The sequence below is a fragment of the Cyprinus carpio genome, chromosome A5 (assembly GCF_018340385.1).
Source record: "Cyprinus carpio isolate SPL01 chromosome A5, ASM1834038v1, whole genome shotgun sequence".
NCBI lineage: Eukaryota > Metazoa > Chordata > Actinopteri > Cypriniformes > Cyprinidae > Cyprinus > Cyprinus carpio.
The window spans coordinates 5,702,599-5,728,645 of NC_056576.1; the positions used below are offsets into that span (position 1 = coordinate 5,702,599).

Below are 26,047 nucleotides of genomic sequence, written 5' to 3' on the forward strand. Positions count from 1 at the left end.
TCAATTATTATTTAATTTAAAAAACAAACAAACTTTGAAATCACATTTGAAATCGGTAAATAAATAAAAAATGCTTTAATTTTGGTTTAAAATGTAGTTAAAAGTATCAATAACTTAATATGTATTTGTTTAAATAACATTTAAATTGCACTTAAAAAAAAACAAGGGATGCACCTTAAAAAAGGAAACCAATTATTAAATAGTTAAAAAACACAATGAAATCACTTTTGAAATCGACAAATAAATTAAAAATATTTATTTAAATGCTTTAAATGCTTAATTTTGGTATAACATATTAAATGTATCTAATTAACATGTATATATTTTAAAATTCAACTTAAACAGCATTTAAAAAAGAATCTGGGTGCACCTTAAAGGAAATTAATTATCAATAATTTTAAAAAGTCTTAATTTAGGTTTAAAATGTAGTTAAATGTAACAAATGAATATGATCTACTGTACAATTTACCCTCTTATAAGGACTGTTTTCATAGCTCTTTCACTGATCTCTACTGATATCTCAGTCCTGCAGCACATACGCAAGCAGTATATACAAAGACAAACTTGCTTCCCATTTAGAAAAATATTTAATGAAGATAATTGCAGTTCGTTTTTTAGAAAACACAATTCATGTTACCCAACATTAAACAGGTAAACATTTTCCTCAAGCAGCAATTTACACAGCTGAAGTCTAAAAATAAACATGACTGAAAAACATTTCAAAGGAACACAGACACAACTTATTAGACATTATCTTAACTCTGATTTGTGTTTGTAAAAGTGTTCTTGGCAGGACAGAAAAGACATGGGCAACAAAACCTCATAAATGACAATCAGCCAGATCCAAGCACATCAGCTGATGCTTTTCTGCTCACTAGCTTTGATTAAATTAGAAACATAGAGAATAAAATAAAAGAATGAACTGAATGAGATCAAAATATCATCAAACAATGAATTGGTCTTAAAGGAATGGCATGATGTAAACAGAATGAAAACAATTAAGAGAAAAAAAAAGGAGTTTCATATAGCAATGCCATAATGAAGAATCTTAAGACTTTAGAAACACAATATTTAAAATCAGAAAAATCAAACTCAAATGCAATTTAATGCCTTAGAGCCCTAAGGCACCTTTTCCAGTGGTCTGACTCATTTAAAGTGCATTGAAGCTATACTGATTTCTGCTTCTCCATGATCAGAGATGAACAGAAGATATGTGCATTTGGCCCCTGATCGAACTGGAGGAACTCGAATGCTTGTTTTACCATCCTCACTTTGGATAAAAACATCTGCTGGATTATTAAATGTAAACAAAATTAAAATGAACAGCACTTGCTTTTGCCACTTATAATGCTGCCAAATTATGACAGACTTTTAATGTAAAAAGTAAAAATGTACATCTTGGCAAAGCCTTCAAACTGTTTAGTCCAGGACTTGTACTCAAAATAGTCTGATACTCAGTCAGCATGAGAATGAAAGATCATTGCACTTCTCATTCATGTAAGTCAGTTCCTTTGGCATCTTTGTGGCATCACACAGACTTCCTCTGCAGAGGACTTCTGCATCAAACCTGTGAGGCAAGACAGCAGGGTAAACAGCCTTTAATGTACTCTTCAAATTGTAAGAAGAACTAAATGAAGTGATATGTGTGTGTGTGTGTGTGTGTGTATGTGTGTGTGTGTGTGTGTATGGATTTGTCCCCTCTATTGGAGATGAAGGTAGCAACATGCAAATATTCCTGGATTTTCAGGAAAGTTTCAGGAAGCTTCATTATTTAAGCAATCAGAGAACTGGATCCTGCAAATACACTGACCTGAGCTTCACGAGCTTCATGCTTCACTTTCAGGTTGACTCATTCGCTTCTTGGATTTGAGCTCAAGCAGCCAGGAGGGGGAAGAGCCGGACCTGGATTTACAATGAATCACAATGATTACATTTGACATAATGATGAATAAGAATGATCTGAATGGTGTATTCAGACAAATAATGCTAAATGAAGCACCATAATAAATGTGGCACCATAAAACATAATGTGCATCAAAGATAATAAAACACTGAAGCTGCACAATGAAATTAATCCTTTAAAGCCTGACATATGAAATAATAGTCAGAAATTTTTTTTTGGAACAGTTTTTGAACCTTTAGACAAATATGAAAAAAAGAAGAAGAAAAAAAAAGGTTTGCGTGTGTTTAATTGTATAATTGGTACATCAGGATTTTATAGCTCATTTTATATGATATAGTGAGAATATGGAGAAAAAAAACACCCCCGATTTTATTCAGAGGCACATATTGAGCAACACTACACAATTTGGTGCAGTTGTTGATATTTGTATGGCCAAAAAGTAATACAATTATGATAGTATGACATACAATAACAGTATAACAGACTACTGACATAAAGTGCATATAAATATCAGTTTTCACTCCATATCTCCTAATAATATGACTTAGTAAGACAATATTTAATTGTTTAGTTTTATGATCAAAGCTCTGTACTGTAGTTTCTAAACATATAATGCAATGCAATACAATGATGATTGAGAGATAAACAAATAAATATTCCTCAAAAGCCTGATGATCATATTTTATAATCACATTTTAACATGATTAAAAAAAAAAAAGATCTATGGATGATCAAGTAAACCTAAGTTGCATCAGTCCATAAAGTGTTCATCAATATACTATAAATATTACTAACAATATGAAAGTTATTCTTACATTTACTTCATAAAAATCAGTAAAGATTTCACAGCAAAAATACACGTGAACCATGATCTTATGGTGGATGTTTTTACAATTAAAATAAAAGGTGTTTACTTGCTAAAAAGTATCAGTCAGATGACAGAAAGCATGTAGTAAATTGTGAACAACAGGTTTTTCAGCAAAGTTTTGATCATGTTGATCATTCAGAGGCCTTAGAAATGTATCAAATATAATACAGTAGGCTTTATAGGGTTAAATTAGCTGAAGAGTTATAAAACGCATTGATCTGACAATGAAATTGTGATTGCATCTCATCCGATAAGCAATTATTTTTTTTACTGAAAGTTTCTGGTCACACGTACCCACTGTCCTTGGCGTCAACAGGGGGCAGCACTCTGGGGCCGAGGGACCTGGTGTGTGCGAGGGGAGAGCGTGTGGGGACAGACGGAGGCGTCTGTGCTTCTGCTGGACTTACTGTTTCTGCAACTCCACTTCTCCGCTTTAGCTGGGCCTGCGAGAGAAAAACAAGACATGAAGAGTTGATGTGTGGCTTCAGAGGGACTTTAGTTAGGTAAAGTGTGAGTGTGATGTGTAGCCAAGTATGGTGTCCCATATTCAGAATTTGGATTTAACCTATCCAAGTGCACACACACACACAAGGGTCTCACGTCAGTCTGGTATTGAGGGTGGAAGAGAGCATTGTTTATTCACTCTCCCCACCTACAATCCCTTCCAGTACTTAGACTCGAGCCCATGACTTTTGGGCTACAAGTCCGACTCTCTAACCATTAGGCCACAACATACCATGAGGGCAGAAGGGTCCATCCCAGGAAACACAGGGACTCTCTTGGGCTGGCTCGGGGCTGGAGAGGACGTGACATCCTGGGACGGTTCCTCTTCTGATTCAGAGTCCGCTCCATTGGAACACTGATCTTTTGCTTCTGTAACATATTGTTTTCTGTCTAATCAATCATTGACATAAAGGTTTGTGGAATTTATGCAGCTGAAGCATACAGATTCTAAAGGATTAAGACTAAAATGTAACGTAATGTAACTATGATTCAGTGTTAAATATAAAAACTGCTCTGCATGGGACATCATCTATATAAATAGTTTTTATTTGTGATATACAGTATGATATATGATAAGAGGTATGATATGACCTGTGGAGTCACAGAACCTCCAGTCGGGATGCGTTCCCTCTGTCAGAGAGGGCAGGGCGGCTCTCTGTCGTATAGAACGAGACGGTCTGGAACGCTTTATGCTCCGTTTCTTCCCCAGATCAACCTTTGAACGGAAAACACTGGAGTCCGGTAGAGGAGCCGCAGTCTAATCCAGCATTTCACATGCAAAAATACAAACATTAACACAAGTACACAATTATTTACATCATATTATATTATTTTTATGTCATATATATTATAAAGATTATTTTATATTATTTTAGAAGACTTGAGTATAATATAACAGATATGAATTATATATAAATTAATATGAATTCTTATAAAATGTGTATCTGTTAAGCAGAAAAGTCTGATGATCCTCGTGCATTACATTATATTACTGTAATACATAATGAAAAAAATCGAATAAAATCCTAACTTATAATGGATATAAAACATTTTAATGTTAGTGTATATAATGCATATAAATATAAACATATAAATACATGAATAAATAAAAATAATCTGAATATAAACATAATATATAGATATATAAAATCTGATAAAATCGTAACTGAATTGTACCTCAAGAACCGGCAGCGGTTCGGGCTCCTCCTGAACTGGGACGTCTGCTGTGTCTGAATCAGTAGATGTATTTCGTTGTCGGACCTGAGTCAGTCTCTGTAGGACTTGATTGATTTTGGTCTGTGTAGCGTGACTGAACAGAAGAAAACATATCAAATCAACCCTAATGTAAGTCTACAGTGAAAGAACTGATGTTTGATGCTTTTCATGACCACTAGGGGACAGTCTGAGCAAAACTGATGTCTGATGACTGTTAGTCTAAAGGTACATGTACATACAATGCAGTGTTGGGAAAGATACTTTAAACCAGGGTTATAGTTCATTATAGCTAACTTAACCTATAAAAAAACATATATCTTAATAAAAATAAAAATACATTTTAACATATATTTTTTTTTCAGGTAGTTGCCAAAGCCACATCATTTTCATTTTGTTTAAATTTATATGCTTAATTTACTTAAAAACGATAGACATAAAAAAAAAAAAATGCTGAAAAAACTTAACCTTTAACTAAGACTTAAATATAAACACAAAATGCACTAATAAAAAATTAATTCAAAATATTGAAAAAAAAAAAAATCAATAAAAAGTATATCAATAAAAAAACAAAACACTGCTTAAACTCTATTGGATCTATCAGTGAAACACAGCAAGTTATGTAATTTCTTTGACAAATACGAACATTATTTATCTGACACAAAAACAATGTGGATCTCATGTTGTAACACTTTATCGGTTCATTCTGTCTTTTGTGGACTTTTAGTTTGTTTCTGTTCAGTCTCCTTTGTTCTAGTCCCCACCTGTACTTAGTTGTCATGGTAACTGATATGATTTCATATTCTGTCCAGCTGTGTGTTGTTCATTATCCTAGCTTGCCTCAGTATTTATCTACCTGTGCTTTCACCTCATTAATGCTCTGCTAAGTTTGGTTAAGGGTTTTGTTCATGTTCATCCTGTTGTCTGCCTACACCACGCTTAGACTGATGATGTCAAAGTTGAACACATAAATTTACACTAATATAACTATAAACCCTAATTATTTAAATATAAGCATGTACATAAAAAGCAGCTTTTAACGAAACAATAATTTTGCTACTAAGAAGATATGAATAAATAATGAGTGATTAATCACTGTTTTTTTTTTTTTTTTTTTAAGTTCAGTGTAATGAATCATCTAAACAAAACTAGCAAAATTTTTAGTTAAGGGTATTTTAAGAGACCTGAGACTTTTATTATTCCCTCAAACTTATTGCAAGAATGAACACAGAACATAAAAACACAGCAATATAGTTATTTTACCACCTGACACCAGGGGAAATAATAACTTGTTACTGGAAAAACGACATGGTTTTGAGACTAAAAAAGTCAGCAGCTTTGCTAGTTTTAGTTAGTAGCTCCACAACACTGATCTAATGCTATTCTCAGATGTTCAAAAGACAACTAAAGGTTTATTGCGTCAGTGAAAATGATGATGTATCATGTTGTAGATATTTCTTACTTATCAACAGTGTCGTTGTTTTCATTTTGTTCGTCGGTTTCCCCGATTAGATTCTCTGTGTCCTGTTCTGCAGCTGCATCCTCCTCAGACTCACCGTCCTTCAACTCACCCTGCAGGGATTAATGAGAGCATACAAACACACACATACTTCAATACTCCGATTACAGTAAAGAGCTGCTGAAAACACCAGCTTGTTGCCACATCAAAACCATGGAAACCATAGGAAAACCATGCTGGTTGATCAAGTTTCTTTTATAAACAGCTTGCCAATACAACCACCAAACCAGCTCAGACCAGTACAGAAAGACCAAAGCTGCTCTCCTCAAAGCACTGTTATTATTCATATACGATTATAGCTTTCATTAATATTCTGAATTAGACATTTCTCATTTTGATTTAATATAATGATGTACTTCAAATAACTAAAACAGATGTTATATATATAAAATATATAAATATTAATAAAATCTATAATTGTATCTCAGTTATACTAAAATAATATTGTTCAGCTAAATGAAATTATTTATTTTCAGTTAGAAAATGTATTGCAACTTAAACATGCACGTTTCAGTTTAACTTTTTTGTTTTAGTTTTAAGTTTTCGTCTGCTGTCATAATTTCATAATCCATGAACCTCATGGCACGACACATTTCTGGAGTCAAGCCATTAAAACAAAACTCTGAAGACCAAAATAATTGTAGGTCTCAGTGTTTTTATGATAGATAATATTTTACCAAATGGCTAGAATATTTATACATACATTCAAAATGTAGTGTTGCATATAACAGACTTGCAGTCACACTTTAGTTTGGGAACCATGTCTCACTATTAGCTAAATATTAACTATAATTTTTGCCTAAATAAACTCATAATTTGCTGCATATTAATTAGTAAGGTAGTTGTTAAGTTTAGGTATGGGGTAGGATTAAGGGATCTAAAATATGGTCATGCAGAATAAGGCATTAATATGTGCTTTATAAGTACTAATAAATATAGTGAAATGCATGCTAATAAGCAACTAGTTAATAGTGAGAACTGGTCCCAAAATTAAAGTCTTACCAGAATTGCATAATGCATAAGGCAAAATACAAATTCAAACAGGCAAAAAAAAAAAAAAAATTATGATCAGAAAGTTTCAATTCACATTCTGTTGGCAGGCATGAAAAAAAGTTCATTTTGGTGCTAAGTGATGAGTTAAAACTACACACACACACCAAAACCACATTCACTGCAAACAGAAAGGCACCAACAATCCAGGCATACGCATTTTAATGATCAAAGGGGCGAAACTGTCCTTTATAAACACAACAAACACACACACACTCGCTCTCTCAATCATCCAGACACATCTTTGTACACAGACCAGATACTTTGAATTTCACGTCACTCTGCTGTTTAAAACATGTCAGGGTACAAGAATTGCTACTAGGAAACAAAACACTTCCTCGTAAACAAGCTCTCTGTGAGCAGCACATTAATGTTCATTCTACAGTCCATCACAAGACAATAACATAAACATACAGCAATGACAGCTGGACTGTATCTCTGATCTGTACACATTACTCACAATAAACAGCCCCTCTTCTGCATCACACCCATCATTCATTTCTCTTCTATACTGACAGAGTTGGAGGCTCTAAAAGATGCTGTATGTGATGTTTTCAGTGTTGAAGTAATGGAAACCAGGGGAAATTGTGAGATGCTTTTAATATGAGAAACATATAAGTGTCAAAATATAATGACAAAGACTAGATCAAAATATTAATAACAGGGGTTAGGGGCGATCTAGTGCTGTCAAACGATTAATCGCGATTAATCGCATTCAAAATAAAAGTTTTTGTTTATATAATATATGTGTGTGTACTGTGTATATTTATTATGTACTGTATATATAAATACACACACATGCATGTATATATTTAAGAAAAATATGTTTTGTTTATATATAAAATATTTATATTTGTATATAATATAAATTCTATATATACATGTAAATATTTGTAAAAATATACATGTGTGTTTGTGCATTTATATATAAACATAATAAATATACACAGTACACACATATATTATATAAACAAAAACTTTTATTTTGAATGCGATTAATCGCGATTAATTGTTTGACAGCACTAGGGCAATCACTTAAAAAAATAAATGATATTAACCCAATTTATCTCAAATAAGAGGCAATAACAGCAATAAAAATCACAGTTTGAATATATATTACTATTACTAGTTTAAAGCTTCGTATGGTACCATTTACGGTGACAGGGAAGAGAAGAATTGTTGAATAAATTGTTTTTTTTTTCTTTGCACACAAAAAGTATTCTCGTAGCTTCATTAAATTACAGTTGACCCTCTGATGTCACATGGACTGTTTTAATGATGTCCTTACTACTTTTTTAGGTCTTGAACGTTTAGGTTCGGGTCAGAAAGCTCTTGGATTTCATCAAAAATATCTTCATTTATGTTCCGAAGATGAATGAACGTCTTACAGGTTTAGAACGACGTGAGGCTTAGTAATTAATGCATGAAATTTTCTTTTCTTTTTTTTTCTTTTCATTTTTGGGTGAACTATCTCTTTAACCAGAATTTGCATGTGCATCAGTAAATGATGTGTATGTAAACATGGCTGATGTGCAGCTTTAATTTGTGTAGTTACTCACTAGGGAAATTTAGGACTGCTCTGCTCTTCTATGAGCACCATTAGAGTCATCCTGTGACATTTTAGTAATAATCCATGAGTCATGCAGCAACTACTGAACTAAAACACGCCGTTAAACTTTATACAGACTCATTTTACCATTCAAAAAGTTTGCAGTCAGTAAGATGGTTTTTTTTTTTTTTTTTTAATTATAGTTGACATTTATACATTTAAAATGTTACTGAAGATTTCATATAAATGCTGTCCTTTTGAACTTTTCTGTTCAGAAAAGAACCCTGATGAAAAATGCCTCACCGTTTAGACAAAAATATTAAGCAGCACAAGTTTTCAATGCTGATAATAAAACATGTTTCTTGAGCAGCAAATCAGCATATTAGAATGATTTTTAAAGGATCATGTGACACTGAAGACTGGAGTAATGATCACAGCTTTGATCATAAATTACATTTTCAAATATATTCAAATTATTAATTTTATTTATATTGAAATAGATTATTTTTTTTGGTTGTTATTTTTATTTATATATATGTTTTTTTTTTATTTTTAATTAAATAAATGCAGCCTTGGTGAGCATTAGGGACTTCTTGCAAAAACATTTAAACATCTTACAGACTCCAAACTTTTGTATGTCCATCTAAAACCTCTGTATTGACACACGTGCATGTCTGTGGGTTGGGTGCCATTTTCACCAAATTGGTCTAATAGAATTCTGTGAGTTTTGGGTGGATCAAGACCTGTCATGACTGACAGAGATGCATGTAGGGAAAGAACATCCAAAACGAGAGGATGAGCAAATTTACAAGTGAATAAAAACAAGCCTAGACAGCTCGAGATTCTGAATTATTCCAGAAGACCTCACATCCTGTTTAACAGCATCTGAACACACTGACTCACGCATGTGCAGTGGCAGGAACTGAAATCAGTTTCTAATGAATAATAATTCAGCATCATATTCGCTGATTGAAATCCAATATGTGTTTCTTACTAATTTTGGGGTGCTGATTCTAAATATAGTGCCTGTTTATAGTTTATAGTTCCTTGCAAATACATTTTCTTTTAGCATTTTTGCTTCTGATAACCATTTGTACGGTGAAGAAGTTTTGTATTATCCCTTTATCACCAAAAAAACACCACAAAGACATGATTCCTGTTTTTTTCTGAGCCAGATTACGACTGTTTCTTCAGCTCTCAGCCTATTTTCAGGTTGATATATGCCTATACAATTATATATTTATAATTACAATGAATGACAGAAGAAAATGCAAACATGAATCAGATGTTTTTGGTACATCTGTGGGTATTTTACTATATTCAGAATGCATATCTTGATTATTTTGTAAAGTACTTTGACAATAAATGGGATATTTGAACACATTTTTTCCCATTGGCACATTTTGAATTCCTTATTGATGTCATTAACATTTGACTGCTTTTATTATTTTGATATCCTCATTCTTATTTAGTGGAAAAATTGTATGGCATGGAAAAGGTTTTTTTATTTATTTATTTATTTATTTATTTTTAACTCAGCATCATCAATTTAGGTACTATCAGGGCTTTTTGGCCATTCAGGAGATTTTTCTCTTTTTCTTTTTCAGAAAATAATAATATTAGTCTCAACCCTAAATCTTTCTCAAAGCAATGCTTGATGCATATTTTGAGAGCATGCAGTAAAAACAATCGTGACTGTTGAAGATCTTTTAAAGTAAGAGCAATGCCTTAAAAATTGTCTGACAGAGCAAGACAAAATAGAAGAGAGGGCAGAAAACATTCAGCATAGTCTTACATTATTTGAGTCTGATGCAGTCGTGCGTTTGCGCAGGGAAAAACGCTGACGACTTTGCTGAGACAGATTTCGAAGAGACAGTCGACCACGAACTGCAAAACTTCTCAGCGGTGAGATGGCCCTCTCAAACCTTCCCACTCGTTCTTCATCTTCCTCTTCCTCGATTACTCCCTCAGGCTCCAAAGCGCCCGACATCAACTCCACAGCCTCCTGTAAGGAGCGACGCATGTTGCCCACCCATCCCGACACCTGCGTCTGCGCCTCGGACAGTTTGTTACCCAAGAACTGCATCTTGCAGTTATTTCACAACTGACAGAGTATGTTGAAAAAGTCAGTGGTATCTGGCAGGAAACTCCCAGATATGAGGTCTAGAGGGCGTTATAGCCAACATGCATTGGCATCTCTGTAGGCATCTTGATTTGTAGACCAGACTTTCTGGACCAGACTTTATGCCAATGTCCATCAAAGACAGCACTTCCAGTTGTCAATCAATCCTAGACGCTCTTCTAGCACCTTCCACCACAAAACACATTAATGTCAATCCATTCTGCAGCTGATCTTCTCTTCTTGTTTAAATGAGGTAGAAACACAAATCTGGGAATACAATCTTCTGACATCCAGAAATTAAAGTCTCGTAAGCTTCTCTCTTGTGCAATTCCCCCAGATCTCAACGGAAAAGCATAGCAGCACTCCGGCAAGCCCACCGCTTACACTTGAAACGCTGCAGGTACGAACAGGTACCGGAAACAGACACAGCCCTCAAATGAGTGACAACATCCCTCAGAGAAACACACACACAGAGAGAGAGAGAGAGAGGGAGGGAATGAAAGGGGGAAGGGATGAAAGAAGATCAAGGACGTTTATGTGTCACTGCATTTGAAATAGTAAAATACAGACGGACTGAGAGAGAAATCAGGAAAACGTTTTATGTGGGAGCCTTTCTGTATCTGTGAACTTTGGAAGAGAAACTCTAAACCACAAAACCCTTATGCAAACTACTGATGAATCAGGCGCTTTATACTTCACTGTGCATTAGTTTGACTATTGGTCATGACTAACAGGCTGTGTTTGTCTAATATGAGCCATAGCGTGTGTGTCTGCAATAAATTCTCCTTGACACCAGCTGTCATGTTTAAAGTAAGTACTGGTTTAACTGGAGGACATTTATTTCACACTAAATAATCACATGGGATAAGAAACTTTGTAGTAGCCATTCTAAGTATAAAATAAAGATGCATGGTAATTAATAGGAATATTTGTTTGAAATGGCTTTCACAACACGTTTTGCGATAGATAGATAGATAGATAGATAGATAGATAGATAGATAGATAGATAGATAGATAGATAGATAGATAGATAGATAGATAGATAGATAGATAGATAGATAGACTCTTATGCTTATCAAGGGTGTATTTATTTTATCCATACAGTAATATTGTGAAATATTATTACAATTTAAAGCAACAGTTTTCTATTTTAATGTATTTTTAAAAAAAATAATTTATTCCTGTGATCAAAGCTGAATTTTCAGCATCATTACTCCAGTCTTCAGTGCCACATGATCCTTCAGAAATCATTCTAATATGGTTATTTTTTTTTATTGTTGGAGATGGTGATGGTTAATGCTTTTTTTTTTTGGGTGTGTTTGTTTTTTTTTTTATTGATTATGTTACAAAACATTTCTGTTTTAAATAAAAACATTTTTTTTTTTCTGAATTATGTGACAATGAAATTGTCTGCTGAATTTTTTCCCCATCACATTTATATAATTACATTTTATTATATTTTTGTGCAATTATATTTATTTATTATATTTTAATAAACAAGTGTTATTAATATAATTTTTTTTAATTATATTTCACAATATTGATCATTTTACTGTATTTCAGTCTTTTTCAGAGACTTACTGATCACAAACATTTGAATAGTAGCGTATATTTTTTACACTTCTACAGCTGAACACATTTAATGATCTAGCACTGGCAAAGCAACTAAAAACTTAAATAGTGTCCGTTTTGATTTCATGTCGACTCTAAGTACTTGAGCAGCATGAATAACTGAAATAAAAACCACGTTAAAAATATAAAAATACTCTACAGATAAGAACGTTTGTGAAAACTCATCAGTCATAACCAGTTTCGAGGGAAGTTACTTTTAAAAGTAATGCATTACAATATTGCAAAAAAAGTAACTACTTGTGTTATTTTTATGGAAAGTAATGCATTAAGCTACTTTTGCATTAATTGATCTCATCTTTCTCGTTTGTGTTATTTAAAATTAATTATTGCAGGCTTGCATTTCACAGCTTTTATTCATTTTGAGGAATACTGAATCTGTTTTTGAGCGAGTGAGATGAGTAAATACAAGTTCACATTCAGCCTAGAACTATAAGCATCATGTTTACACAGCACACACAACACCTCTGCACTTATTCCTGATTTCTCTACACGGGGACAGGACAGCTGTCAGAGTAACAGATTCAGCAGTACAGCACAGCATAGAGAACTACAATATATCATTACTCGATGAGCTGAACACTGTTCAAGAGAAGTGAAATCATAGACGTTTCCTCACGTGAATAAAAACTACCCGAGAATCATATTTCATAACCTTGAACAGATCAAATGGCTTCTTTGGAACTGCACTTAATTATATCCTTTCACAAGAGCTGAAGAGGTAGAGACACTGTCCTATACTGTAATCATAATGAATTTCACAGCAATCAGGAACCAGGAAGACATTCCCTTATGTTATGATATTACTTTACTAAGCACATGAAAAAACAATTTTCAACTAGTAGATAATAAAACAGGCTGATAAAATCAACCTTTGAAGAACTGATTAATATCTAGAGTATGCCAGCACCCTAGCAACTGCATACCACATGCTGAAAATGATCCAAACACAAAAAGACAAAACATTTATAATGTAACAAATAATTTCTATTTCTTTTTTTCTTTTGAGAAACAATTTTCTTTGTTTCATCACATTATATCCCTATTACATTTTATTGTTTAATTTTAATTATATTTTTAAATATTTAAAAAATTGATTTTTTACATTTCATTTTTTAATAATATTTCACAATATTACAAATTTTACTGTATTTCAGAGACTTTTTTATTTTATTTTATTTTTATTTTTATTGAACCTTTGGGTTGCTGGGTAAAACAAATTAGAAACAAAAATTACTGTAAAACAACCATATTTCTTAGTGAATAATCAAAATAATGGCAATTTGCATGTAAACAACTGAAGAGGTTGTATTTAATAATAATAATAATAATAATAATAATAATAATAATAATAAAAATGGACTAATAAAAAAAGTACTCTATTATGAATAAACTGAAAATATTTGGAAAGGTTTTTAAATTTTATATTTATTTATTTATTTTATAAGTGTTATTATATATTTAAAAAAATGATGCTGACCTTTGTACCACTCACTTTCTTAAGAAAATGTAAACTTAATTTCATTAAATACCTCTAAAGGCTACATTCAGATGCTGAACGTTTTATTAAACCACTCTATAAACAAAAGTACATAAACCAGAGAAATCCCACCCATGCACAGATATTTCTCTCCTTCTCCTGATGTGAACAACTGCATGAACACACAGCAAGACCCAAGTGAATCTTAATCTGTAGCCCAATAGATTCAACCAGTAGTTCACATGAAGATATGAAAACCAAACAAAGAAAACATTCAGATCATTCTACATCAGTGCAAATGTTCTATTTTTGTTTTAAATATTTTGGAGTTTCAAACTTTATTTGCTTTGCATACGAAAGTAAACATCCAAACCTTCAGGGCTTTGCAAATCATTTACATGAAGATCGGAGCAGAGAAACTTCCCTGACTGTCCCCAAAACCTTTCACAGGAATCAAATGCAAATTCAGCCTCTAAACCATAATTAGTGGTGCTCACTAAACTCAACTGTAGTTCATACTCAGGGTCTGATCAAATCCAGTGCACCCTTAGCTGGAAGCATTGGCTATGTGCCATTAAGATTGTGATTATGTTGCTGTGATTACATCGGTGCTCATGTTATCAAAATATTGCGAATGATGCAATTCTGATCATAATTACAGTACAACCATTATCACAGGAAAATATGTGGTGGTTTTAATTACACTATAGGCAAGTACACAATTTAATCGCATTTCTGTCACTCAGATAAACAAGAAGCAGGAACTATTTTGCATTTGAAGCAGCAAATAAAAAGCAGCAACAAACAAGTCAACTGCATTTGAATTGAGCATGCTGCTGTGTACAAAATGGCTAAAAATCGTCGCAAAAATTACTCCTCATTGATGTTAATTGCAATGAATTTTATTATACCAATAGAGAAAGACACTGACACTAAATTGTGACTAAATGAGCTGTGTTCAGATAACAGCTTTCAATAGACAGACAAAAGTACTTAATTATGAATGGAAATATTTAGACTGATTTTGCAACTTTTATAATTATATACAGTATATATATATATATATATATAGAGAGAGAGAGAGAGAGAGAGAGAGAGAGAGAGGGGGAGGGGGGGAGAGAGAGAGAGAGAGAGAGAGAGAGAGAGAGAGAGAATTTTTATTTTAATTGAACATTTTTTTTTTATTGCTCGATACAAGAAAATAGAAACAAAATGGCTGTAAAACAACTAGATTTCTTAGAAAATAATCAAAATAATGGCAAGGATCATGTAAAAACAACTGAAGAGGTTGTCTCTCCATGTCATGTAGGCATCCTAATAATAATATAACAATATTTTAATTTGGATTAATTGTTCAGTAAATAGACATATATTGGTGTAGATGTAATCAGTGCCAATGTTTGTATGATCTGCTTCTCAAATGCAGTTGATAAGTGTTGTTTGAAAATGCCATAGGCCTAACTCAAGGACAAGTGTCAAGTAAGAACAAACACATCAATTTACAGTACACACACCCAAAACAAAGCAGGGTCTACTGTGATGACATCACTCTACGCAGTTATAAGACACCAATGGGAAATTTCAACATGACACTATCAAAGGAAACAAAGGCCCTGCCCCGAAGAGTAACATCAGCGAAACAAGGTTTCTCGTACCCTCACCTATAAGTTCAGAGCGGATTATGGTTGCAGTCACTAAAAAAATCATGCAATTCTCTATAGGTAATATTACAAACTAGATTTTTTGACTTTTAGCAAGTTTAATGCATGCGAGTTGTGCTTATACAAGTCTGGGCTGCATTTCCCAAAAGCATCGTAACCCAAAGTACACTGTAAGATCTATTGCCACCAATGGTCTCTACGATCAACTTTTCTTACGATGCTTTTGAGAAACGCAGCTCTGGACATTTACAGTTCTTGCGGTTCTCTTGTTAAGACACAGTGCTTGTGAAGTTTGGCAAATCCAGATACTATTTTTCTTCCCTCAGAACTTCCAACAAACATAAAAACATCCGTTGAGCAAATTACGTGCATTTGTTTTTAGATTAGGTTAGGATGACAGCATGTAGGTTGTATATTTTACTGATACGCGCATCTGAAACTGTGACTGAGAGGAAAACTAATGAGATCTGCTTTCAACAAACACCAAAAAAAAAAAAAACATCTACAAAAACATAACTAAGTTTCAGTGATTGCGAAGAATTGTATGATATATGGATTTGAACAGCTGTGAATGAAGGCAGGTGTCGTTTGCCCCATAATGTAGGAGCAACTAGCAGAGATTAACTAGTAAACCAGCTAGTTCTCCTAACCAGCTAGTAACCCCTTACAGGCTGCTGCACATTAATCTACTGAAAACCAAAAGGGCCAAAATCGTCTTTTCAAATAGTGTTTACAGCCAGCTGAGCTTATTGGGGACCATTTAGTTTCTGTTTCATTAAAATTCAAATATTTACTTCATAAAAATGACTTATTTTATGATTTTAAATTCTGATTGCATGAGCCATGCTCGAATGCAGATAAATGTACACCTGTGATTGCACATTATAAATTTGGTGCCAAGTTGGTACATTGCTTTTCAGATTTAAGTTATAGACAAAATTATATTCAGATTTATTTTTATTAATGAATAATTAATGAATACTATTAATAAAAAGTTTATAAAAGTTATATAAGTTATATGTTTTTTACTTTTTTAATGATATACTTTATAATGCATTATTTTTGTTATAAAATATTTTATTATTTTTATATAATTTTTATTTTATACTTTTTTTTCATATTACATTACATTATTTTATAATATAAACATTTATTTATTTTCATATATTTTATATTATGTGTATTTATTTAAAAAGTTTTTAGATTTTTAATATATTTTATATTAATATGTGCCCTGGACTGTAATTGCTCTGCAACTTTTATATTTGTATAATAGATTATTTTATATTATACATTTTTAAATATTATTTCTAATATATTTTATATTATTTTATTTTTTATTTATATTTTATAGAATTAAAGATGTACCTTGGACCAGTACACTGATTATTATTAATTAATGTAGATTTTTTTTTTACTTTTATATTTTTATATTAAGATTAAGAAAGTTAAGAGAGTTTTACACTCATAAGAACACCCCTAAACTTGAGGTAAAATCACTGTAATTTAAAGTCTCTTGTGGCTTATTGTTTTTTATTAAAGTAAAACATATCACAATATTAATAAATAAATAATTTTGCAATATTTAAATAACTGTCATTGGTCTCACCTCATCAGATTGAGTTTGTGGCTCCAGCAGGTCCTCTGGTTTGGACTCCTCAAATAAATATGTCTGCTTTCTGCTTTCTGTCAAGTTCTGTGGACTGGAAGCTTCAGGTTCAAATCCCATCAGATCGTGCACATATACCTGATCTCCGCATGGTTCTTGGGATCCAGGATCATTGGACTTTGATTCTGGCTGTAGACTGTGGTCAGGAGCAGCAGGATGTTCTCTGGATGGAGACGGTGTTGAGGAACGTCTCGCCCTGGTTCCCCATCTTCGAGGTTTCACTGAAAAGTCATCATAAATCACTTCAGTGAGCAGAGGCGGGACGTCAGCGGCTTGGACGGTGGAGACCAGAGTCTGTGACGCCGCCGGCTCCTCCGCGTCAAACGATATTAAATCATAACTCGTAGGAACTTCCTCTCGTGATCTCTCTGCTGCTTTACATGTTTCCATCTCCATCTCATAATCTCGTTCTTTTCTCAATCTTTCCTCCTCTTTCAGTCTCTCCAACTCCTGAATTCTTTGTCTCTCCTCTTCCTTCACTTTTTCTTTTTTTAGTCTCTCTATTTCTCTTTCCTGTCTCAGTTTTTCCTCTGCTTTCAATATCTCCATCTCTTGAATTCTTCTCCTCTCTTCTTCCATCTCTTTTTCTTTCTGTAGTCTCTCCTTTACTCGTTCTTGTCTCAGTCTATCTTCCTCCTCTTTCTGTTTCTCCATCTCTTGAATTCTTCTCCTCTCTTCTTCCATCTCTTTTTCTTTCTGTAGTCTCTCTTTTTCTCGTTCTTGTCTCAATCTTTCCTCCTCTTTCTGTCTCTCCATCTGAATTCTTTGTTTCTCTTCTTCCATCTCTTTTTCTTTCCTTATTCTCTCTAATTCTTGCTCTTTTCTCAATCTTTCTTCCTCTTTCTGTCTCTCCATCTCCTGAATTCTTCTCCTCTCTTCTTCCATCTCTTTTTCTTTCCGTAGTCTCTCTTTTTCTCGTTCTTGTCTCAATCTTTCCTCCTCTTTCTGTCTCTCCATCTCTTGAATTCTTTGTTTTCTTCTCTCCATTCTTTGTTCTCTCTTCTCTCTCTCTCTTTTTTCTTTCCGTAGTCTCTCTTTTTCTCTTTCTTCTCTGAGTTCTTCTCAGTCTTTCCTCTCTTTTCTTTCTGTCTCTCTCCATCTCCTGAATTCTTCTCCGCTCTGTTTCATCTCCTGAATTCTTTGTTTCTCTTTTTTCATCTCTTTTTCTTTCTGTAGTAGTCTCTCTTTTTCTCGTTCTTGTCTCAATCTTTCCTCCTCTTTCTGTCTCTCCATCTCTTGAATTCTTCTCCTCTCTTCTTCCATCTCTTTTTCTTTCCGTAGTCTCTCTTTTTCTCGTTCTTGTCTCAGTCTTTCCTCCTCTTTTGTCTCTCATCTCCTGAATCTTCTTGAATTCTTCTCCTCTCTTTTTCTTTCCAGTCTCTTTTTTTCTTTCCGTAGTCTTTCCTCTCTTTTTCTCTCGTCTCTTGTCTTTGTTTCTCTTTTCCATCTCCTTCTTTCTGTCTCTCCATCTCTTGAATCTTTCTTCCTCTTTCTTCTCCCATCTCTCTTTCTTCCATCTCTTTTTCTTTCCGTAGTCTCTCTTTTTCTCGTTCTTGTCTCAGTCTTTCCTCCTCTTTCTGTCTCTCCATCTCCTGAATTCTTTGTTTCTCTTCTTCCATCTCTTTTTCTTTCCTTATTCTCTCTAATTCTTGCTCTTTTCTCAATCTTTCCTCCTCTTTCTGTCTCTCCATCTCCTGAATTCTTTGTTTCTCTTCTTTCATCTCTTTTTCTTTCTGTAGTCTCTCTTTTTCTCGTTCTTGTCTCAATCTTTCTTCCTCTTTCTGTCTCTCCATCTCCTGAATTCTTCTCCGCTCTTCTTCCATCTCTTTTTCCTTCTGTAGTCTCTCTTTTTCTTGTTCCTGTCTCAGTCTTTCCTCTTCTTTCAGTCTCTCTTCTTCCATTTGTTTTCTTTCCTCCATTTCTTTCTCTTTCTTTAGTTTCTCCAGTCTTTCCTCTTCTCTCAGTCTCTCTTTTTCTTCTTGAATCCTTCTCTTCTCCTCTTCAATCTGTCTCTCCCTCTCTTTTTCGGCTTGTCTCCTCCTCTCCTCCTCTTTTCTTTCTTCTTCAATTCTTCTCAGTCGTTCTTCTTCTTGCTTTCTCCTTTCCTCCATCTGTCTTTGCTTTTCCTCTTCCTGTTTTCTCTCTTGTTTTCTCTCTTCTTCCAAAAGTCTTTCCCTTTCCCGCTGTTGTCTTTCTTGCTCTAACTGCTCATCTTTTCTCTGTTTTTCTTCTTCTTCCCTTCTCTTTTTCTCCTCATCTAGGCTCATGCCAACCCTTTGGTAAACAGGAATGGCAACATGGTCTTCCTCTTCTTCTACATTCTCCACACTAGCAGCAGAGTTCTTGATTTCTGTTGTACTTGCTGCTTTGTCTCCAGTCACCTTCTCTGTCACTGCAGGTTTTTCAGATGATCTCTCATTCGGTGGCTCATCTGAGGTGCTCTGTGTCTTCTCGGATGGTGGACTGCAAACATAAGAGTTTGGAAATATGTTACAGCTTTTAAAATAAGGACAACATAAGGCCAGAGTACATACTTAACATTCCTGCCAACATTTCCGTTGGCCCCACTACAAAATAACTTTTTATTTGCCAAGACTAATATTTATATTTTTCATGAAATGTTATTTTTTTGATACCACCACAGTAGGCCAATACACAAAAAGAATATTTGCAACAAATTATATAGCTACATTATTCTTAAACAGCATTAATTCATAAACACTTTTTCTGATAAATGATTGCATAAAACGTCACTGATTGTCATCTTTGCAATTTCAACAAAATCAGTTAGCGATCTAACATTGTCTTGGCGACAATTCAGCAAAATTTAAAAAGTTAATTGCGAAACACGATTCTAAAGAAAAATGTTTATGTTAGGCTACTAAATAAATGAAAATAAAAAGAACATTTGGAAAACATCACTATTTTAAAATGAAAAATTTGTTCTTGAATGATTCAGGTTTTTTTTTTTGAACAAATCCGCTGAATGATTGGATCATTGACTCGCTCGCATGAATCACTTATTAAAAAAGTCACCTGTCAAGATGTTTGTGAAGCTTTTCATACATAAACATGACAACTGCTCCTTCTGGATCAGCGGCGGTGTTTAAACTTGATTCTGTCACTGGTGTGATTGTTGGCTATGTGTCAAATGGTTAAGAGTCATAACTGACATAGCTGAAATGTTTTCAAATACAACTGAGTGGGTGTTTGGATCAGGATCGCGATCACACATATACATCTTTATGCAATACATAAAAACTGATCAGCAAGATCATTTAATGTAAAATCGACAGTTCAAGTTCTGTCAGCTGAGCCCTGGTATCTGTTTACATACACAAAGTATGTTTTGTGCATAAAAACACAAGTATTGAAGGTCAGAATGAAAAGATAGGCTCCGCTAACCTTTTATGAGCACCAGTGGATGGCAAGCGCGTCCTTGGAGCGTCCAAGCTCAGATTCTGGATTCTCTGTTTAATGTCAACAGATATTTCAGCTTGTGGATTGTCTCTTTTGTTGAAGGTGTCCCTGCACCGAGCTGCTGTAGATCGATCGAAGAGAAGGCTGATCCGTCTCTTAATGCTGCCTCCGATGACCTCCTCGTCTCCCGTCTCTCCTTTCTCCATCAGAGGCTTTGAAGAGCTGGACTCAGAAGGAGAATGCGGTGGCCAACTTTTCTCCGGTGGAGACAGTGACTCGAACTTGGAGGTCAGCTCCACGGAGAGACGATTTCGAGGCGGCCAGCATTTTGAAGACATTTTGACATCTGCATCAGTCTTGGCTGCTTCTCCTTGGACCTTCTGGCTCAGGATCTTTTGTTCCTGAGAACCCAAGGATTTTGCCCTGCTTCTGAGCTGAACGTCCTTCACATCTTCAAAGGTCACACCAGGCTTTGAGTTTAGACCGGTTTGGTTAGTAGAACTTATTAGAGTCTTTGTGGGTTCTGGTTTAGCCTTAGCCATTAAGTCAGGTTTTGGGCTGAGTGGGATGAGTTTAGGGGCTGCACTTTGGTTAGAGCCATTTACTGTGTCGTTTGAGCCTGATTTTAGGGATTCTGATGGTTTTGAACCACCAGTATCAGGTTTTGTGATATCAAAAAGCATTTCGGAAGAGGTGGCTCGATTGAGCTCTCTGCTAAAGTTGGTTTTCGGGGCCCGGATTGGGCGGATGGTGGCGTTCCTTTGCAGGACAAATGGTTTGGGCATGAGGTGGGATTTTGGGCCCAATGCTGTCTTCCCCGTGTCTCCAGGGAGAGCAGAGGCTGAAACTGAAGGTTTGTCTGGGTTAATGAGCGACTGGCCCATTTCCCTTGTGGACGCCTCCACCCATGCAGCCATGGCTACACACTGCACCTGAATGGGAAAACAAAAGAGAAACACCCCTGTGGGATCTCAGTGGTATTAACATACATCTTTGGGACATTATAATAAGCACGCTTGTTAATGATTAGATAGAGTTGTTAGTTCCTTTGTTTGGCTCTCTTCAAATTAAATGGCATTGCATCGAAGATTCTTTCCTTATATATTCCTTCCTCCTAAAGCAACCTAAAAAATGGCCACACATTATGCTGATCACTTCAGTGGCCAGCAAGACAACAAGCCCAGAGCTATGAGGAAACCTCTGAGTACAAGCGAGATAACGAAAGTGTAATGTAATATCCGTGAAGTAGTCAAAGGTTTTTGGATGGTTTAATCAGTGTGCATTCTGGAAAGATTTGTTTGAATTTTCTAAGTCAGTTGTTCGGATTTAGATCACTAAGTAAATAAATGGTCATTTAGTGAACAATTTTAGGCATCTTGCAGCATTTTCGCTTTCAATACGGACAGAAAAAGAGGTTAGGACCTGCCAGGAAAGTCATTATATTATAGTAATTTTTTTTCATTAGTGACAGATTGCAACTTCCTAATGAAGCAGGTTGTGTATTTCACTTGACGCATGTGACAAAGGATATGCTATGCATGTTCATGGAAATCTTTATATAAGACCTTTTTGGCAGAGGCAGAATGAATGAATCAATGAACACTTCAAAGCAGCCATAAACACATAAAACAGTGCTCTCTGGGAAAGACACAAAAAGCCAGTCCAGTTGGTTGAGCTCTCCGAGGCCATGTTACTCTGGTTGGGCTAGATTTTTACGTTTTTCCATCCAACTAGAGTTACTCAAACAAGAACCGACTAGACATTTTTTCTACAGGCTGTTTATACACACCCTGCATGACCCACAATAAATGACCAGCATCACTTTCCCCTGATGTTTGACTCTGATATCAGCAGTCTGCATGCACACAAACACCATCACATGGAGAAATTACTCATTTGCTAGAAGTCACGCACTAGCCTGAAATGAACTGAAAAAAAAATCTGAATGTTGACATTTTGAAACCGTCACCGATGTTCTCTTATCATCTAAACTATCAAAACTAACAGTGCAAAACTAGTTAGAGCCTGGTTGTTGTGAGTGTTTAGGAAGAAATCCCTTCCTCAGGCTGCATACAAAGTTAGGCAAAGTTGAGTTATCTTAGTGTACCTTCTGATTTCCATTGGCCACAAACAGAAAATCCTTCAAGCAAAGACACTGAAACATTATCCATAGGAGAAAAAAATGGTCACTTCTCACTATTTTGGCTTGACGTAAATCTGTCTTCGTTCAACAAACAGGTCCAACAGGAAGACAGTATTGCCAGATGAGATATAGATGGACAAAATGTGTTACACTCAAAATATATCACAATGATAATGGCTGACAGTTGGAGCAAGCAGTTATCAGACAATCCCTTATCAATATTTATTGGAGTTGCCGCCAAAGCAGCATTTCTAGGCAAGATATTGAAAATTATAGCTGTTAATTACATCTCAACAAAAAATACCCATAGTTTTAAACAAACTAGATTATTAATATGCATACTGTCTTTCTCTGCTTTCTGAGATCCAATGGTTTTGACCTGGGATGGTCGAAGGACAGAGTTAATGTTCAAAGTAAGTAAGTTCACAGCATATAACCTAGATCTGCAGTACTTACACTCACCAGGAACATATGCAAATTATTATGGACAAATTTATATGCTGAGCTTGTAACATGACCAGTGCGTGTCTGGAGAGGAGCAATATAACCTCCTTTTGTTCATCAGTCAGGTGCATTTATTTAGGCCTGCTTTTCTGCTTCTCTGAATTTGCATAGTTAAATTTCACAATAACTTTTTTTTTAGTTAGAAACGTTATTAATAACCAACAACATTATATAATTAATTAGTTAACCAATTAAATGCAAATATCTATAAATGGCATCAAACTTATTCATATATTTTCAAAAATAAATTTATATATTAATGTAAACGAACTATTAAGGTTAAGCATTATATAATGTTATTGACTACTGATGAGGGTTTTACGTATATATAAAAAAAATAAATAAATAAATAAAAACGAGAGAGAAAAAAAAAGCTTATATAACAGGAGCACAGTAATCTGCACCTGTTGGTTGGTAATAAGTAACTTATGAATAAGTGCCTCTCACAATGAACCGTCTGTCTTTGAACCCTGTATAATTTCCAGCTGTGGGGGAAAAAACACACTATTTTGGCAGTTTAGTCCGGAGGTACTGTTAAGCATACAGAATGATTAACAAAATAAATCTTACAACCGGAATAAGTATACCCTTTATTTACATTAGAGACTGAATGAATGTTGTTATTAGCATATTAAATACACAAACAATTTCAAATAATGTGCATTTACCTGTATAGTAATAAAATTATTCCATAAGATTGTACATACAGATTCCAAGCTCAAATACACGTCTGTGTCCTTTGGGTTGTAGGTGTGCAGCTCAAACTTTAAAGAAGGGAGGGCGGGTCGTAAATGTAGGAATCCTACTATGACGACTACTGATCTCATGAATATTAATATAACGTTCCTTAGAAACCTGACGGGAGTGTCCATGGCTAATTAATATTCAGAAGACAACGGGAGAGTCTGATTCGTTTATTTGAGAACTTTCATCCAATCAGTGGCGAACGTCACGGTACGTAATTAATATTCATGAGACAGGCCTGGACGGGCGATTCCTGTCAGACCCAGCAGCACGCGCAGCTGCGGTCTCGAGTGTTGCGCGTGGCCACTCCTCTCATATACCTGCTCAGTCTTCAACCGGAAAAACCAGTTAAGCTGAATGGAACCAGAAAGACGCGGGGTGTGTAAGAAAACACTGTTTGAGATGGGAGACAGAAATATCGGTGCATGTTCCATGATAAACCATTCAGTGACAACGCGTGGCATCTAATTCATTCTATTTCATTTAGAGTCTTTCTGACTGTAGAGTTAACATCAAAATTTGGACAGACCTGTAGTCTGGTCTGAAACTAATAACCTGATCGGGCAAACGTTTATTTAAGACTAGTGCAATAAAACAAAAATAGAGTAGATGGGTCAGATAAATATAGTGCTATCATATCGACCTGTAGATTCATGATCATTAGAGCCATGCAAGTTAAAGCAGTGTCTAGGTATCTTTGAGATATTGTTATAGTTTTACTAATATTTTTGCATTTTTCATTTTCATCTAAAATGTTTATGTGTGTGTGTGTGTGTGTGTGTGTGTGTGTGTGTGTGTGTGTGTGTGTAAAAAACCATATACAACTATAACTATATGTAATATAATAACCTGGACATAAGGTTCCGAAATCTATAATTTGAAATCAGTCATTTGTAGGACTAATTCACCCCTGAAAATAAAAGTCTGTGTCATCATTTACTCACCCTCATGCGGTTCCAAACCTGTTTAACTTTCTTTTTTCTTACAAAAAAGTAATATTTCATCACAATTTTTTGTGCTACATTATGCTAAATCTTCTAAAGTCATATGACAGCTTTATGTGAGAAACAGAACATAATTTAAGGCATTATTTGCTGAAGATCTTCCTGTCTGTCACAAATTTAATTAGCACTCAAATCAGTTTTTTTTTTTTTTTTTTTTTTTTTTTTATTTTTTTGATTTTGTGGTTTTGAAGTTATTGCTTTAATGTTGTTTTGTTTTAACCCATTCTTTGAAGAAAAGGTTCTATATATAAAAATGGTTCTGTTGGGCACTTTTGGTATTTTTGGGGGGTTCAGTCAAGACATGTTGTAGTTTGACATCACTTCATTGGCTACAGACCTGTGCAATCTTTATGTGCCATAATTGAATTTAATGTGAATAAGATTTAGAACTTTGACAGAGAGGAAGATATGAATGATGGATTTGTTTTTTTACAAACATGCAGTTTTTCACTTCACGAGATGTTAACTGATGGAGTGGAGTGGTGTGGATTATTGTGATGTTTTTATCAGCGGTTTGGACTCTCATTCTGACGGCACCCATTCACTGCAGAGGATGTATTGCTGAGCGAGTGATGGAATGCTACATTTCTCCAAATCTGACGAAGAAACAAACTCATCTACGTCTTGGATGACCCGTAGGTGAGTAGATTTTCAGCAACTTTACTTACATTAATGCAGCCTAAACATTTATATTGAAGTATCACTCTCGATAGACAGGAGAGAAGCACACTTTGCTTTGTCTGAAGAGAAAGACTTTGGTCTTACATTCTGGTAAATCACTTGTTTTCACAACAACAGGATGAAAGTGTTCACTACTGTACAGACTTTCTCTCTTTACACCTCCCAAATAAAGTTTCAGACACCACGTGCTGCAGACGCTGAGTGATATGACTCATCAGAATGATTACATTTCCTGTCAAAATGATTATTGTCATAATTACATACTTAGTATAATCACATAAACACAAACAAAGAAAGTGAACTGACTCAGCCTGTGAAAGAGCCGTTTTGCATTTCAGGAGCAGTGTGTGGGGGGTTAAATGAGGTCATTGGCTTTTTCTGTGAA

General features: G+C 34.6%; 1 protein-coding gene across 1 annotated transcript; it reads right to left on the reverse strand.

Annotated features, from left to right (window-relative positions):
• Positions 1-1,134: 1,134 nt before the first annotated feature.
• On the reverse strand, positions 1,135-23,990 carry LOC109060245 (trichohyalin-like). The gene is given in 11 exon segments (XM_042752044.1): positions 1,135-1,567; positions 1,811-1,902; positions 3,066-3,214; positions 3,508-3,644; positions 3,867-4,032; positions 4,452-4,584; positions 5,950-6,059; positions 17,107-18,581; positions 18,584-19,629; positions 20,572-21,518; positions 23,941-23,990. Coding segments are annotated over 9 exon segments (4,224 nt in total). The 5' UTR covers positions 21,504-21,518; positions 23,941-23,990; the 3' UTR covers positions 1,135-1,567; positions 1,811-1,826.
• Positions 23,991-26,047: the final 2,057 nt, after the last annotated feature.